This window comes from Etheostoma cragini, chromosome 2, assembly GCF_013103735.1.
Source record: "Etheostoma cragini isolate CJK2018 chromosome 2, CSU_Ecrag_1.0, whole genome shotgun sequence".
NCBI classification, from domain to species: Eukaryota; Metazoa; Chordata; class Actinopteri; order Perciformes; family Percidae; genus Etheostoma; species Etheostoma cragini.
In genome coordinates this window covers 24,709,653-24,726,605 of record NC_048408.1, presented here as the reverse complement: position 1 = coordinate 24,726,605, position 16,953 = coordinate 24,709,653, and the positions used below count along the sequence as shown (strand labels likewise).

The window sequence follows — 16,953 nt, the reverse complement described above, 5'->3', positions numbered from 1 at the left end:
CAGAGTAACAGAGCAGACTTTTAACAAGTACAACACAAACAAAATCAAAAGATGTTTGTTGTTGCTTCTTCTCAGATAGATATGCAGTCTAAATTAATTAATACACATTAAGGCCCCATTGTAGGTCCTCATATACAAAATATAATTCCACTGTGACAAACAATATAGAATTTAGTTTGAAACGATAGTAAGTTTTTACCAATTGTCAGTTCTATAATCATCCTCTTAACCCCCAAATGGAAATTATGTAGTAAGTAAGGGAAATTGGACAGGAAAAAGGAAAAAAGGTCCTGAGTCAAAGTGAGGGGATCTTTCAGGTAAAGCTTGAAAAGTCAAACTACATGAAACACCAGGATCAAATATATTCTATATTCTAAGTCAACAACTCTTCTTCTCCTGACATCACCCTTTCCTCCACCCTTTTGCTGTTTACTTTAAGTCCCTCCCCTTCTTCTTGTTCCTCTTTTTTTATGCAGAATTGAGCATGCCGTACCTCCCCCTTCTTTTCTGTTTTTCACGCTTCTTTTCGCTTCCCCCTCAGTCTCTACTACTTCCTCTTGTTTGTAGAACATTGCATTGTGTTCATGCTCCTCCTCTCTTCCTTGTTTTACTGAAGCCAAAAACGTTTTTGTCCCTTCTGTTCCTGCTAAAAATGAAGTTTGCTCACATTTTTGAACTGTGAAACTTGTGATCTTTTCTGCCTCAAGCATAAGCCTGCATAAACTTCCTGTATGTCTCCCCTTCTGAGTTTCCCTGTACCCTCCTCCACTTCCTCCTCGGACCTCTCCTCCCTCTCTTCAGCTCAGTTTCTCTCTCCCTGAGCTCACTCTCTTGTTGGCGTTCGCGTTGACTGGCCAGAGTCCGCGAGCTGAACACCCTCATCTTTATTTGATCCACCACCTTCCTCTGCATCGCTCTTCTTTTCTCTCTCTCTTTCTCTGCAGTTATTCGCCCATTTTGTCCGGCCCTTGGGGTAAGTAGCCTAGAAAATTTTTAACAGTTGACTGAGTATGTTTAGACATGTCAGTAACGCAACACACACATCCACCCACACACTTTGTAAGTGTAATGCATTTCAGGAATAAGCTAAAAGTATCCAAGAGTCTCTCCAACCTACACAAACTCACTCAACGTGGATGCTACTATGTTGAATTTGTTTTCTAAAGTTGGTGCTTGTAAAATAACCTGTGATGGAGAGGTTTGTCTTGATTTCCTGGTTGTGTGCTCTCACTGTGAAGTGTAATGTTTGTTTGGGGGATGTGTGTTACCCTTGAACTGCATCATTCCTCTCATGCCTCTGAGTGTCTGGATTTCATTAACACAATCTGAGTGAGATAAGTTCAGTGTGTTTTTCTATGCACAGAGGGTTACAATCAGCTGATAGTGTGAATTTTTACTCCTCAAAGTACCTGAAATAGTCTGGACCAACTCTTCTCAATGTATCTTGATAAATAGTTCTGTAAATTGAATTATTTATTATAGTTTATGGTGTAACTTTGTTGTGTGTTTTCTATCCCTTTCAGCTTCTTCCTCATAATAATCTTAACTTCTGTTTTTCTAGACTTGACTGTTATCTCCCAGCTAACCAGCCGCTGGTTCCACACACCCGTTCCTGTTCTGTTTCTGACATCTGATTGGTCATGGCGTACCATAGTTTCCTACTGGAACCCATTAGCTGCCATGCCTGGAACAAAGATCGTACCCGTAAGTCTGCTTGCCCTCTCTGATTGGTCATTTGGGGTTAGTATTCTAGAGGCTCTGAGTTGTCTCCTCTCTGAACTGCACACAGTTTTAATCAGACATCATGGAACATCTTGCTTCAACTAGAGTCTGCGCCAAAGGACAAATAGTGTAATAGTCAGTGGTTTGTGATTGGCTCCCAGGTGGGAGAAGGTATTTCCTGTTTCCAGTAACAGTAAGGGCGGCGTCTGGTGGCCTTTCTGAGAGACTCTTGTGCTCTGTTAGCTGCAGGAAACTAACGCCAAATTTGGCTGTTTTGATCCGAGTTTGGTTTCTGGGCAAAGCGGATGTAACAGCAACTGTGGCTGAGTCATTGAGTCATACATTTGTAGTTTCGCTCAACTTGTAAGCTTAACACTACAGAATTTCCCTTCGGGGAACAATAAAGTATTTCTGATTCTGTTTCTGACTTCAGTTTGCTCAACTTGCAGGCTGAACACTCAAAAAAACTAAAATGCACACTAAAGCACAGATACTGCTGCTCTCAGACAAACTGCTTCTGACTCATCTGCTGACTTAAACATGTGCAGCGTTTGCTACAACATAATGGGAAGGAAGGCTGCAGTTCTCGCACATTGTTCATGTAAAGATACCATGTGTCTGTGTTGCCTGCCGGCAGATACATACTGTATTATTCTAGTTTTCTCTGTTCTCATGCACCCAGTCAGCTGTTCGGTGTTTTCCGCTTCACTGATCAGCCCCACAAACTCCTACCGTCGATCACTCTGTACTTTGTCCTCACACTGGTGAATTTATTTCTATGTTTCAATGATTTGCAGTGCTTTCTCTGTGGATGCACAGTGCAATTAAATGTGTTTTTATGCTTCAGAGATCGCCCTGTGCCCCAACAACCATGAGGTCCACATCTTCAAGAAGGATGGGACCAAGTGGACCAAGATCCATGAGCTGAAGGAGCACAACGGGGAGGTGACAGGTGAGACACAGTCACACACACACACAGACACAGTTATTTACTTTCATCATTTTTGTATGTTGCCCACAAAGTTTAGAGACGTTCAGGCAAATATACAAAATTAAGTAAAGTTCTTGGGGGGGCTGTGTGATGTAAGGATACTTGTCAAGTAGCAAATAGTTTAATAGCTCAATACACTATTTCATTTTTAGTGACTGGTAATACATTGCCCTGCTGCAAATTTAGCTAAAAAACTCTCCTCTCCACTGGTACTTTATAAACAAAATTAAGATTTTCTTTTTGGCATTGTACGTCTTTATTTGTATGGGACAGCTTAGACTTGAAAGGGGAAAGGGGGGGCATGAAGCAAAGGGCCGCAGACCGGAGTTGTACTCGCGGCCGCTGCGTTTAGGAGTAAACCTCTATTTATGGGCACAAGCTCTACCAAGTGAGCTATGTCAAGCACCCAAAGTGGAGCATTTAAGTAACATTTTGACATTTTGGGAAATACACTTATTTTTCTGCTAATTGATGGTTAGACAAGAAGATCTGTACCGCTTTGCACAGTGCAAAAATACAACAGCACTTTTTGCACTCGGCACTTTAATTATTACAGTTTTACTGTTTAAGATCTTGTCTGTACAGTCATATGTGTCCTTCTTTTATGTCCTAAGATTTTTTTGTTGATTCTCTGTTCATGTTTTTGAGTTGATTATAAGATGATTTTCTTGTTACGTGTGTATGAAGCAACAAATTAACTCAAGTTAACTTAAGTCAACTTTTTCATTTAAATAGATATGATGAATGGACAGAGATAAGATAAGAATCAGAGTTTCTTTCTCCTGCAGGTATCGACTGGGCTACAGACAGTAACCGTATAGTGACTTGCGGAGCGGACCGTAACGCCTACGTGTGGACCCTAAAAGAGGGCGCATGGAAGCCCACCCTGGTCATCCTCAGGATTAACCGTGCTGCTCGCTGTGTGAAGTGGTCGCCAAGAGAGAACAAGTTTGCTGTAGGCAGCGGCTCACGCCTCATCTCCATCTGCTACTTTGAGCAGGAAAACGACTGGTAAGGTTTTACAGGACTGCTTCCTTATAGCTTTCGGCGCCTAATGTACATGAAAGGGTGAATTTCATTATTATGAACCGTACGCTTTTTGCATGCTGTGCTGTTACCTACAGGTGGGTGTGTAAGCACATCAAGAAGCCAATCCGCTCCACCATCCTCAGTCTGGACTGGCATCCCAACAATGTCCTGCTGGCTGCCGGATCCTGTGACTTCAAATGCAGGTATCAGTGAATCAAAAGAGGAACACATGGTGTAACTATATTTAATACCTGCAACCACTACTTCTGTCTACTCTGTCCTTCATGGAAGAGAGCTCCCTCCTTTTTGATTCTTTCTCCCATCTTTTGTGGAGATTTTACTTATTAAAATCGAGGCTCTTTGGTATAAATTCTATCATGTGCCACTCAGTTTGTAAAAACCTCTGAGAAAAATGTTGAGTTTTTTGCTAAATATATAAATGAAATTGACTTAGACCCTTATTGTAACTTTAGAAATCAAGGTCTTAAATATAAACTAGGCTTACAGCCTAGCCTAATCTAAATTCCTATCCTATTCTTTCTTGATCATTCCACAAAATGTCACCACTTCATATGCCATTAGCTCATTTTCATAGCAAACAAAGACAGAACAGAATAAATAATGGATCAAATTGCCTGGACTTCTGAGTATTGATCGTCCATTGTTTCCATCTCCTTTCCCCCTTCTCTCTTCCTTGTATCTTGTTAACATCCTGAACCGACTCGCCCTCGCCCACAGGGTGTTTTCAGCCTACATTAAGGAGGTGGAGGAGAAGCCCGGCCCCACTCCCTGGGGAAACAAGATGCCGTTCGGAGAGATGTTGTTTGAGTCTGGCGGGGGTGAAGCAGCGGGTCAGACCCTAGCTGGAGGTGGTGGTTGGGTGCACAGCGTTTGCTTCTCACACTCCGGCAACCGCCTGGCCTGGACCTCCCATGACTCCACTGTGTCTGTCGCTGAGGGAGGAAAGACCGGCACGTAAGAGAAGGCGGGGCAGCATGCCAGACTGTCTGTGTGTTTGAGTGTGTGTTGTGCGTGTGCACGCTGACCTTTTTTTACGACTCCATAGGGTGAACAGTTTGAGCTCTGAGACACTTCCACTGCTGTGTGTCACCTTCATCACTGAGAACAGCTTAGTAGCAGCTGTGAGTATTCAATCCATTCTGTTGTTAATTAATCCGTTTTTTCTATCCACATTTACTGATTTTGGGGGCTTCTGTGGAGCTTGAGAATATTTAAAAATTTATTCTGCAAGAGAGCAAAATGTGAAACACAAATGCAATGTTAAGTGACTTATTACAACCAGTTATAACCAAAATCACAAGCGCTACCTGCATTGCATCCTCATGTGTTTCTGTTCCTCCAGGGCCACGACTGTTACCCTGTGCTGTTTGTGTACGACAGTGCCAAAGCCAGCTTGACATTTGGTGGCAAACTGGACGTTCCTAAGCAGACGGCCCAGAAGGGCATCAGTGCTAGGGAACGTTTCCAGAACCTGGACCGTCGGGCCTCAGAGACCCAGAGCACTGACAATGACCTGAACTCCCTGCACAAGAACAGCATCAAGTGAGGAGAGAAAATAGATATAACATTGTTTTGAAGGCGTGCATCATCATCTGTTAAACAAGAGTGTGTTTTTTTTTTGCAACATTTTATGTTTGTTTTAATTGTCTTAAACTAAATTTCAGTCAAATCTCAGTGCTGGAAGGTGGACGAAACCAGTGCACCAAGTTTTGCACCACCGGCATGGATGGTGGGATGGTCATCTGGGATGTCAAGGTAACAAACGCACACATTGCACAGTTTACACAATAATACACCAATGTGGTCCAATCTTAATTTTGGTGATAGCCTGTTAACATGTTTTCCCAGATATAACGTTAACATTTTTCATAAATATTTATTTTTTTCAGACTCTGGAGTCTGCAATGAAGAACTTAAAGATAGTGTGAACTGAAGTTTACATCGCTCCACCTAAAGTGTATTAGCTTCTGGAGATATGAAGAAAATCTGCTGCCTTACTTAAAGCTTCTTGGCCTTTTTTTAATCAGGTATTTTTTTTTTTTTTATATGCAAGTTAAACAATCAGACTTGGATCTAACAGTGATTGTAATCCCTTTGAATATCACTGCAGAGCTTGTTAAACTCAACACTGTACACAGAGGGACAGACCACGGGTCTGCAAACGGTACTCAATGAGTTAGATTAGTAAAATCAGAGAGCTCAGTCTGAGCTAAATGCTTAAAGCAGGCATTTTATATTAATCACTATGAAAGCTTATGCTGGTCATAATATGCATTTAATAAATGATTGCTGTTACAGTGCTTAACAATGTTTGGTTTATTACCGGTGTGTCACATAGCTTATTGTTTTTGGAAATCTGCGGGTTTCAACAGCATGAGGATGTTGAGGTCGCATTTCCTAAAACCTCTTCCTCTTGAAGGGATTTAGTGAAACACTTCCATACCTTTGAGATGTATTCTTACCTTCAACCTCTAGTATGATTCTACATCTACTGCAACTAATGCAACTTGCCACTATCTTGCTATAGAGCCTAACTGACTAGTATAAAAACTCCACTGCACACCTCGAGTTTGTAACGACTTAAAAATGTGTAGCCTCTCCATCAAACCATCGATGACCCATCTTTAATCGATATCCCAGATGACATCACTATGACATCATAAGGAGTTATTTCTATCAAGACTTGACAAAGCGCCTCCCCGGACACACAATATAGGTCTTGCAGCTGTTTTAGTAAACTGACTGGAAGCAGTTTCTTGCTAAATGGACACAATAAAACAGTTAACGTTCATCATCATATTATATCATCAACCAGCCTCAAACTCCGTGCCTGCATTGCCACCTAGAGGTAGAACCAGGAAACGTGCTTCCAATAACAAATCGGCACAATTTCCCCGGCCATGAATCGGTCCCTCAGAAAATGATGTGGCAGCCTTCAGTGAGGAAAAACACTCCTCTGCTCGAGTCGTGATGAGGTGAACCGGCGGAGCTCCGAGAGAGAGAGAGAGAGAGAAAGAGACCACCAACATCACCGTGCAGGAGAAAACGGAAAAACGGCTCTCCCCTCAGTGACCATCCCCGACGCCCACACCTCCAGACTGGAGCCTCAAGAGGCAGCTGGGTCGGGATCATTGAATGTAAGAAGAAGCTCGGGATGCATCCATGTCCCGGTGCTGCTTGACATGAGGATAAGACGACGACGTGTTCTCCGGTGACACGGCGATGTTCGTTGCGTTCCATTCAGACCGGCCCGTTACAATCTGAGAACAACCGAGCCAAATCGCGGCGGTCATTCGCCCACCACTCACAGGGGATCCAGGCTTTAGCCATACTGTCTGTCTGCTGTCAACTGTTGCCTAATTCCACTGTAAATGAATCTTATAAGGTAGGTGCAGTCATTGTGTGAACCGCTGAGAAATTAGAAATCTTCATCATAATGCTGCCTGACAGAGATCTTAATGATAATGAGCAGGATGCTGAAGATGATGGAAGGGGTTGGGAACGAGCCAACATTTACATTTCAACATATCTTATAACTGATGTAATAACAGTAGGCTATAGCTCAGGATTTATTTGCCTGACGAGCATATTCATTAACACACACACACACACAGACCTGTCACTTCCATCCTCATCATCGTTGTCTTGCTTGTGTCTTTTTCCCTTTCTGTGTGCACAGTATTTCTTGAAACACACAGTAGGCCACACAAACACACATGCTCTGTTACATCTGGTCCTACACATGACAGTCCACAGGGTCTGGGTCCAGGCTGTCATGGGGGTTTGAATGGATTTTACAGAAGGTAAAGGTCAAACAAAGCAGACCAGGGCTGCAACTATATGTATGTATGTTTATTACCAGTTAATGTGCCATTTCTGATTGTTTTTGGATTAATTTATTGTTTTCTGTGTAAAAAATCTGAAATAGTGCAAGTTTCCGGAGCTCAGGTGACTTCAAATGTCTTGGTTTTTCCCCCCAACAGTCCAAACTCCAAATATATTTAGTTTAATGATTAGTTCTGATAATAAAACAGAGAACAGTGGCAAATCCTCATGATAATAAGCTGGTATTTTTGCTTGATTAACAACATTAATTGATTAACAAAATAGTTTCATGTCAAGAGCAGACCACAATGATCAAATGTTTTCTGCTTCTCCCAAGCTTCTACATTAGATCAGATATGGAAAACTCTTTCATGTCTGAGTTCAATGTGTTGTCATGCTATAGACTGAGGCTGTAGGCAAATGGTCAATATTGCATAAAATGTAAGTTGTCATGCATGAGTGCTCAGTTGCCATATTTTAAGACTTTAAGAATACAAGATACAGTAAATTGGGATTATGATTTATTTGTCTTCATTCAGACTCTTACAAGAGAATTTAAACAATGAACTCTGTAAATGGTCAGAAAATGAATCAACAATTTTGATAATTGTTAAAGTTGTTAATTCAAGAGCAAAAGGGCAAAAAATTCTCTGGTTTACATTTTTCAAATGTGAATATTTGCTGCTTTTCTGTGTTTTATGTGATTTTAAACTGAATATTTTGGTCACCCCAAACATGCCCCTTTCAAAACTTGAGGGGCGTTTTTTTGTTAGTCTATTTATTTTGACATTATACAAAACAATCTTTTCATTTATAATGATAAGATTAATCATTGCTTATACAAAGCAATGATGTTCACTGGATTATATGGCTAATTTCACTATTGATCAATTCATTGTCTTTAAAACATCAGCCAATGATAATTCCCTTTCACAATCTCACAGAGCACAAGGGGACACCTTTAGATTGCTTGTTTTCTCAGACCAACTGCGTCTAAAACCCAAATATTTAAAAAACATATTTTATTTATAGCAATGTAAGAAATAGAAAACAGCAAATCAGGAAGCTGGAACCAGACCGTATTTAATAATAATCATTTAAATTATTATTAAAATTGTTACGGACTAATTTTCTGTTTGTTGACTAATTTATTTTACTAGCATTGTTTAAGCTCTACTAGAGTTGTTTTTCTCCATTTAAAAAAAATAAATAACTGTATGTAGTCTACTTGAGCAGTATTAGCGTGACCATAAAACTATAAGAGTAATTCATATTCACCATTAACTGGGCTAGGGTTTTGGTCTTTACGGTTCAATAAGACAATAAAAGCGTTCCATCTGTCTGTCCTGCTGTCGTATTACAAGAGTTATGATGTTTCCGCAACTCTGCTCCTCTGTCCACTTAGTGTGTCTCTCTGTTTGGCCTCTGGCCTGGTAATTATCAGCCAGCTTGATGAAGTCATTAATGACCCGGCCAAGCCTGCTGGGCTTGGCACAAACACACACACACAAGCACACCCACCCACACACACACACACACACACACATACACAGACACACACACACACACACACAGAAGATCCAGCACGGGACAGGACGGTGTTTTTTTTTTTTTGCCTGGGTCAGTTAGTATTAATAACTCTGAATTAGTGTCTCTCTAAAAACAGATGCCTAAGAAACAGCATGTTTGCTAACATATGTTTCCATCATTGTCATTACATTTGAAGTGAATTTTTTTATCCTTATATCGCCATTTCTTCAGTTTTACCTCCTGGTCATCTGCAGGAGGATCAGGAGTTGATATATACAGTATATATATATATAAATATATACAGTATATATACATATATATATATATATATATATATATATATATATATATATATATGATCTTCTATGTTTGGCGTTTGGCTGAAACATCTCAATGTTTACAAGAATTAATTGAATGTCCTAGGCTAAAAAATTCAATTATACAGTATATACTGTATATACAGTATATACTGTATATACCTATATATATACAGTACATACTATAAATATACTGTATATACTGTATATACATATGATATTTTAATTTGAGTGGTATTCCCTTTGATGGCTGCCTGTTTGTTATTTTGAGTCCCACCAATCTTAGAACTGTGTGTGTGTGTTTGTGTGTGTGTGTGTGTGTGTGTTTTGAAAGAGAAAAAGAGATCTCTTAATCTAGGTCTCTTATAAAATCTGGTCCTGCAACATGCAGTGTTTAAATAGGCAGTGTGTCTGTGTGTGTGTGTGTGTGTGTGCGTGTGTGTTTGCATGGATGTCTTTGTCCATTTGCCTTCCTGCATGTTAATTTAATCATCGAGAAGCAGAGAGAAGTCATGGTCGGGGAGATGGGAGACATGAGCAGAGAATGATGAAAGAAACAAGGAGTTTTCTAGTGTGGAGGGAGGAAAAGAAAGACAATCCCTGCTCGGTGGTTTCCTTGACAACAATGACATCACTGATGGAGTGCTACCTATGCTACCTCCTCATACCTCCTAAACAGTTGCGTGTTAGTTTTTGTTTCTGTTTAAAGCAACACATTTGAGTTTATATTTATCTGCATGTTTGTGTATGTGCCAATATTCAGGCATATCTGTAGAGGTCAATTGTTTATGAAAGAGATCATCAGGGCTAACCCTTTATTGGTTCAGTTGGTTCATGGTTACCCACTGTTGCCAGGCAACCGCAGTCATGGCAACAAGTTGAAGCATGATCTACCGTTGCTAAGCAAAAGGACAGGATGGGGTGAAATTATATGAGCACCACTGAGATACAAATGGACACAAATATTTAAGCTGTTCCACGTGGTATAGGAAAAACATTATATGCAGCCCTTTAATACACAAACATTCTGCTTTTAAGGGTATATATATATATATATATATATATATATATATATATACACAATATATTATTTTGTATTTTGAGCTCTGCGAGTGTGCGAGTGTGTAGTGAATGATTCATTGTTTTCAATGATTCAGAATTTAGTTCAGATATTAAATTTTCATTCTGAAAATATCAACTTAAATCTGTTAATTTTCTGACGATTCCAGGTTTATGAACAACCGTGTTCCTCCTAACAAGAGATACCAGCCCACAGAATATGAGCATGCTGCCAACTGTGCCACGCATGCGGTGAATACACACACACACACACACACACACACACATACACACAGAAGAATCCAGCACGATTACATAACAGACAAATGAGAAACGCCTCCAGATTCTTTTTAAAACTAGTCTTCACCTACATTATGCACCGGATTTCAGTTTATCTTGCATGTTTGTCCGCTTGTCTATCCGTATCTCATGTTTCATTTATGTTATGAATTCATTTAGCTATGGATAATTCCCAGCCTGCTGGGCAGCTCAGTGTTGCACTTCCAGTCAGAAGACCAATGGGAGCGGCTGTCTGCCTGGGTGTATGGGGCGGGGCTCAGCTCGCTCTTCATCATCTCCACCCTGTTCCACACTGTGGCCTGGAAGAAGAGCCACCTACGGTACAAGCAAACAAAAACACACACATTTACAACACTTGAACTGGATTGTAATATTGCAGATAATGAATATGGTTAACGGATAGAAGAGGACACTGAAATAAAGAAGTCTGCATGGCCTCTTCTTTTACTGCAGAGACACACTAGAATAAATATGTATATCCCCACACCCCAGAATTGTTTCTGAGAGCTGAAACACACTGATGCTACATGTATAAACAGTGTCACTCAGTTGTCATGAGGCTGTTTGGTCTCTCTCTTCAGGTCTGTGGAGCACTGTTTCCACATGTGTGACAGGATGGTGATCTATTTCTTCATTGCAGCCTCCTACGCCCCTTGGTAAACAAACTAGTCTCCTAAATGTAAATATGTATTTTTATTTGTATATACAGTATTTGTAGTTATGTGTTCCTGTTCATGCCTCAACAGGCTTAACCTGCGGGAGCTGGGTCCCTGGGGGTGTCACATGCGTTGGATGGTGTGGGTCATGGCCTCTTTTGGAACCACCTACGTCTTCTTCTTCCATGAGAGGTCAGTTCATGCACTCATTGATATACTTTAAAGGTCCTATGAATTGCTGCTTTTTAGGATGCTTTTATATAGGCCTTAGTGGTCCCCTAGGACTGTATCTCTTTCCCAAAATTCAGCCTTGGTGGAAAATTAGAGACACCAGAGGCAGTCCCACAATGAGCTTTCCTTAGGACGTGGCATTTCTGTGTCTGTAGCTTTAAATGGAAAAGTGGAGGGTGGTGGTATGGTCTTGACCAACTGCCATGATTTGCTTTTTTGCAAGCCATGATGTCTCTCTCTTTCTCATGGGCAGGCCAAATTCTCAGGGCAGGCAAAGCAGAGAAAGGTGAGGTAACCTTGCACCTTATGATGTCATATGGGGAAGAGTCCACATTGGCCCATCTGAGCTTTAATTTCCCAATAACAGAGCAGTATACCCAGGGCTTGGTTTAAATCTATCACCATTTGTAGCCACTGGGGGTCCATAGGCAGGCAAGGTCAACTCATATTAATGTTAAAAACAACTCATGAAGTGACATGTGACCTTTAATCAATTTTGGACTGTCTGTTTTTGAAAGTGCTTCTATTATGCTTTTTTGGCTTTTCCCCTTTCCTTCATTGTGTCAAATATTTTTTGTGTGCATATTATAGGTTTACAAAGTGAAAAAGCCCAAAGTCCACCCCAAAGGGACTTACCCTCTCCAAGAGAAAACACTGTTCACAAACTGCTCCAAAGAGCTCCGTTGTAGTCCAGCCTTTACTTCCGTGACAAACGTGCGTCACTTTGTAACACATGTTACAATGCTCGCCTAGATGTTAGCATTACACGCCCTCTGACTCTCCCTCTGACTGGGTAGTAGTCCTTACCTAGCTACTGCTCATGTGTCACTCCCAACAAAGATGGAACAGAAGTGAGATGCCTCACTCTGTAGCTAAAACAGAGAGCTCAACACAGGGTGAAAAGAAGAGCTGCAGCAACGTGCAGTACAACAAAAATATGGTGTTTTCTGAAACTTAAACCATGGAAACTTATTCTAGTACAACCTCTAAATATAATTATGAACATGAAAATGAGCATAATATAAGCACTTTAAAGTAATCAATGTTCCTCCCGTCTGACATTCACATTCACAAATGGTTGGGATGTGTGTGAGGTGGCTGTAACTTTGCATCACTTTTAAACCGTAAGTGAACCGGTTCATACATCAACATCCTTTTTAGATTCAAGACTTCAGTTGTTATTGAGATGTAACATCAGTACTTGTTTCCTGAGCTACTTTACCTGATCAAGCATTGTTAAATATGTAATCAAATGCATTTTGTTTATAAAAAAATAAAAAATGCTCCAATATAAAGAGCCCATTTTTGGTAATGACTGTGAAAGTCATTGTTAAACACTTGTTTCCCATTACAGGTTCAGTAGGTAACATTTATACAAAAAACTTTCATACGTAATATTTGCTCATAAGTACATACTGACAGTGTACATGAGACAGATCATCTGTGAAAAAACTACGTTTCTCTGACTCCCCTTTGTGCTACTAATGGCATTTGCAAGATTCCACCACGCCTGAAGGAAAACAACCAATCAGAGCCAAGAAGTCTCTAACGCATTGTCAACCACTGCTTGTACAATGAGGTTAAACTGTCAAACTAGGCAAGGTTGAATAGCGAGTCAAAATTCTGTTACTGCATTGTCTATTTCTCATCTCAAATGTTCTCAGAAACGTATACGTAAACGTAAACTGTGTACCGTTTAGCTGTAAAATGAAAAAGGTTTGCTCCAGCCGGTGAGCTGTGTTAGGTTTTGGCTTTACTGTTTTCAACATGGTTGCCGGGTACAAACTTTCTCATTTTACAGCTAAACAGTAAAAAAATTGTTTCTGGTATCATTTAAGGCAAGAAATATGCAATGCAGTAATCTTGATTGAAATTTGATCGGGGATGCCTAGTTTGACACTTTGAACATTAGAGGATGATTGACCTAGAATGTGGCACAGTTGTGATAAATCTAGTAGGTGGACCATTGAGTTGACATTAATGTGTTGCAAGGTTTAGTCTTCCATGCTGAGATGTTCCTCCCTGTGTCAGGTATAAGATCACGGAGTTGATCTGCTATACGGTGATGGGAGTTTTTCCTGCCCTGGTGATCCTCTCAATGGTGAGCACACATACTGAGTAATCTTTGATGTTTTGTCATTTCCTCATTGTATTGTCTTTAAAAACTAAAATCTAATCAAATGTCTGCTTGTTTGCAGCCGGAGCAGTCAGGGTTATATGAGCTGCTGGTGGGCGGAGCCTGCTACTGTTTGGGGATGGTCTTTTTTAAAAGTGATGGCATTGTCCCATTTGCTCATGCCATTTGGCACCTGTTCGTAGCTATGGGAGCAGCGATACACTACTACGCCATCTGGAAGTACCTCTATGCCCAGCCATCCAGTCAGATCCAGACCTCCAGATGACATCAGCGCTGACCTCACAAGTGGCTCTTGTGTTTGAGCAACTTCAAGGGGTTAATGCGAGCTGCGTCCCAATTTAGGAGTTGCCTCCTTTAGAAAGCAAGTGAACTTCCTGCACAAATAAGACGGCGTAGCCTTAGAGTGGCAAAAACATGCTAACATGCACACAATGAAAATGTAACATGCTGATGTTTAGAAGGTATAATGTTTCTTAATAATTATATAATTATCCTCAATTTATCCTGAGAGGGCTCAGTGTCTGAACTGCACCTACTTTCATGGAAATCTATCCAGTCAAAACACTTCATTTAAAGCCACAATTACAAACATCATGATGACACTAGAAGCTTGGGGATCACCAAAGTTATTGAGATAGGCTAGATCTCATGGGGACCATAAATGTCTGTACAAAAGTTTGTGAAAACACTTTGGTGGCACAAAAGGAAAAGTCAAAAGTGGTGAACCGTCTAACTGATCAACTTTACCATCTGTAGGCTGGCCAGCATGGATAAAGAACCAGTAGTCAAACACAGGCAGGTTTAACGATAACTGAGTTTACAGTACCATTTGTGATGTTTCACCTTAACCCTTATGCCTGGCTGCTATTATTTACATAATTTCTATATCAGTTCATGAGGACATCTGAACGCATCATTAAGCAACTGCCCCACAAGCAATGGATTGTAGGTGGATACTGGAAATAATTCACAGGTTATTTGCCAAATGTGTCAAAAAAGAGGCTGCGTTTGGAGGACATTTACATGCATTTAGGCAGCCTTTTAGCCTGTTGTAAAAACTCTGGATTTCAAAGGAGGCAACCCGTCAATCAGGACACAGCTCTTTCTCTTTTTCTTCTTTTTTTTACCGGTCCAGTTCAGTTCAATCTTACAATATTTTGCAGGTACTTTGGTTTCATTCCAATGATCAGGGGTTTACTTACTATTCTTGGAGATTTCTCTCTATGTGGTGCATGTCCTGATTCAGTGTTCAGAATTGAAGGCATTGTCTTATTGTCTTATTGTCAAATGGAGGACAGTGTTTACAATTAGCTAACTTGACTATCATAATTAGTTTCAGGACATTATTTAAAGTATTATTATCATCAATGACAGAAGGTTATGGTTTGATTATATTTTGGAAGTTGCAACATCAGTGATTTATTATTCCAATTCAGAGCGCTAGATAGTATTATTACTATACTGTTAGTTGTGCTATCTACACTGTAGTATACTGTATGGTTTAACAGCAGTTGCTTCAGTCAGTGATTAACTGTGATTTCTAAATCAGGCATGACTGTAGAATAATATTTTCTTTAATGTCGAACATACAGATGTTTATGGTTTTGGTCTCGGAGACTTTACTTGTTAGCTTCCACCTTTACCTGGCTCGACACAGTAGATTACCAAGCATAATTCCTGAATTCTAATAGTTTCCTGTTGTTGATTAGGTTTAGTAAGTGGAGATGTCATCAGTACAATTTATACAGTATATATTTATTAATGACGTACAGTATATGTTGACTTTATCTATATTTTCTTCTAATGTACTTAAAGTATCAGCTGATTATCTTCGTCATCTTCAACTTAATGAATGGGACCCATTTGATAGAGTCAAAGTTACATGGTTGAACCTCAGAAAGGAAAACCACTGTCTGATTCAGCACTGCCAGAAGACTGACATACTGCCGTACCTGATAGCACACTACTACCATAAACGTTTCACTCTTGAAAGGAAACTCAAGCTATAGTATTGTTGAACAATCTGGCCCAATATCAAGGCATCTCAGGTGTGTGTGTGTGTGTGTGTGTGTGTGTGTGTGTGTGTGTGTGTGTGTGTGTGTGTGTGTGTGTGTGTGTGTGTGTGTGTGTGTGTGTGTGTCCTATACTGTCTGACTCCCATGAATCCAAAGCCTGTAATCGGCTGAGTCTATGTTTACATGTAAACGCATGTACCTTGAACACATAAAAAGTATATTTCAAATATGTATGTACTCTTAGTGTTAAGCTTTATGTGGTAGCACACGGTAGACTGGACGAGCTTGATAAATGTGGCTAGAGGACCAAAAGGTCACACCGTCTAATATTCATCGGTGGAAAAGAAAGTTATCTTGTTTAACATTTTTTTGCTGCTGTCTGTCTCTCAGGATATGAATCATTTGGGCTTAAAATCCTGTGAAGCCACATTCAAGGACCACTGAAGCTGCTCCGGTTGTTTGGGCGCTGTCTGTCTGAAATGATCAACTGTAAAGCTGCTTTCTTAAATGCTGGCACCACTCCATACAGCTTTGCTTGCTTACTCAAATCCCCAAGTAGGGCGGAAGCCCCAAATGTTTACTGAAAGTTTTAAATATGGGTAATATTTATAAAGTAATCAAACAGGAGAAAACTTTAAGGCAGACAGAAATTGAAAAAGAACCACTACAGGCAGCAGATGCGTTTTTAGATCATAACAAAGAACTAGAAAACATACATTCACCAAAGCTGCACAAGTCCCTAAATGTGCTGTAAAATCCACAAAATATGCATTAAGATTTGCATCAAACTACACTGTGATGAACATTTATGAGAGGCATTTTCCTCCGAATATGTGCAGTAGTTCTATAGAAAGTGAGGAAGGTAAAAAAAAGTCTTATCTGCGTTGTTAATAGGTCATAAAAAAAAAAGTACTGGCCAAACATTTTTAACAAAGGAGCAGCTGTGCAGGAGCAGTGTCCTTTGCTACATAACTGCCCCTAATCAGGTCTTGGGATATACTTTTAAAATGTAATTATGTTCATTCTTCAATATAACTATAGCTTTTGCAGATCTAATTTACTAACCAGCATATGAATGCATCATTAAACTGTAGGGTCCAAAAAGAAAATCATCTAGTGA

General features: G+C 40.1%; 2 protein-coding genes across 3 annotated transcripts; both read left to right on the top strand.

Annotated features, from left to right (window-relative positions):
- The first annotated feature begins 693 nt into the window (after window positions 1-693).
- arpc1b (actin related protein 2/3 complex, subunit 1B) lies at window positions 694-6,065 on the top strand. The gene is made up of 10 exons (XM_034885647.1): window positions 694-973; window positions 1,562-1,704; window positions 2,570-2,674; window positions 3,502-3,724; window positions 3,838-3,945; window positions 4,481-4,717; window positions 4,809-4,884; window positions 5,106-5,305; window positions 5,428-5,518; window positions 5,653-6,065. The coding sequence occupies exons 2-10, from the start codon at window positions 1,641-1,643 to the stop codon at window positions 5,689-5,691; spliced, it is 1,143 nt and encodes a 380-aa protein (XP_034741538.1). The 5' UTR covers window positions 694-973; window positions 1,562-1,640; the 3' UTR covers window positions 5,692-6,065.
- A 276-nt stretch (window positions 6,066-6,341) lies between these two features.
- On the top strand, window positions 6,342-16,953 carry LOC117953030 (monocyte to macrophage differentiation factor 2-like). 2 transcript variants are annotated; one of them, XM_034885739.1, is made up of 7 exons: window positions 6,344-7,148; window positions 10,665-10,746; window positions 10,954-11,114; window positions 11,376-11,450; window positions 11,541-11,642; window positions 13,713-13,782; window positions 13,880-16,953. In XM_034885739.1, the coding sequence occupies exons 1-7, from the start codon at window positions 7,135-7,137 to the stop codon at window positions 14,081-14,083; spliced, it is 708 nt and encodes a 235-aa protein (XP_034741630.1). In that variant the 5' UTR covers window positions 6,344-7,134; the 3' UTR covers window positions 14,084-16,953. The 2 variants fall into 2 exon arrangements, with proteins under 2 accessions (XP_034741638.1, XP_034741630.1); XM_034885747.1 differs by lacking the exon at window positions 11,376-11,450 and having other exon boundaries at window positions 6,342-7,148.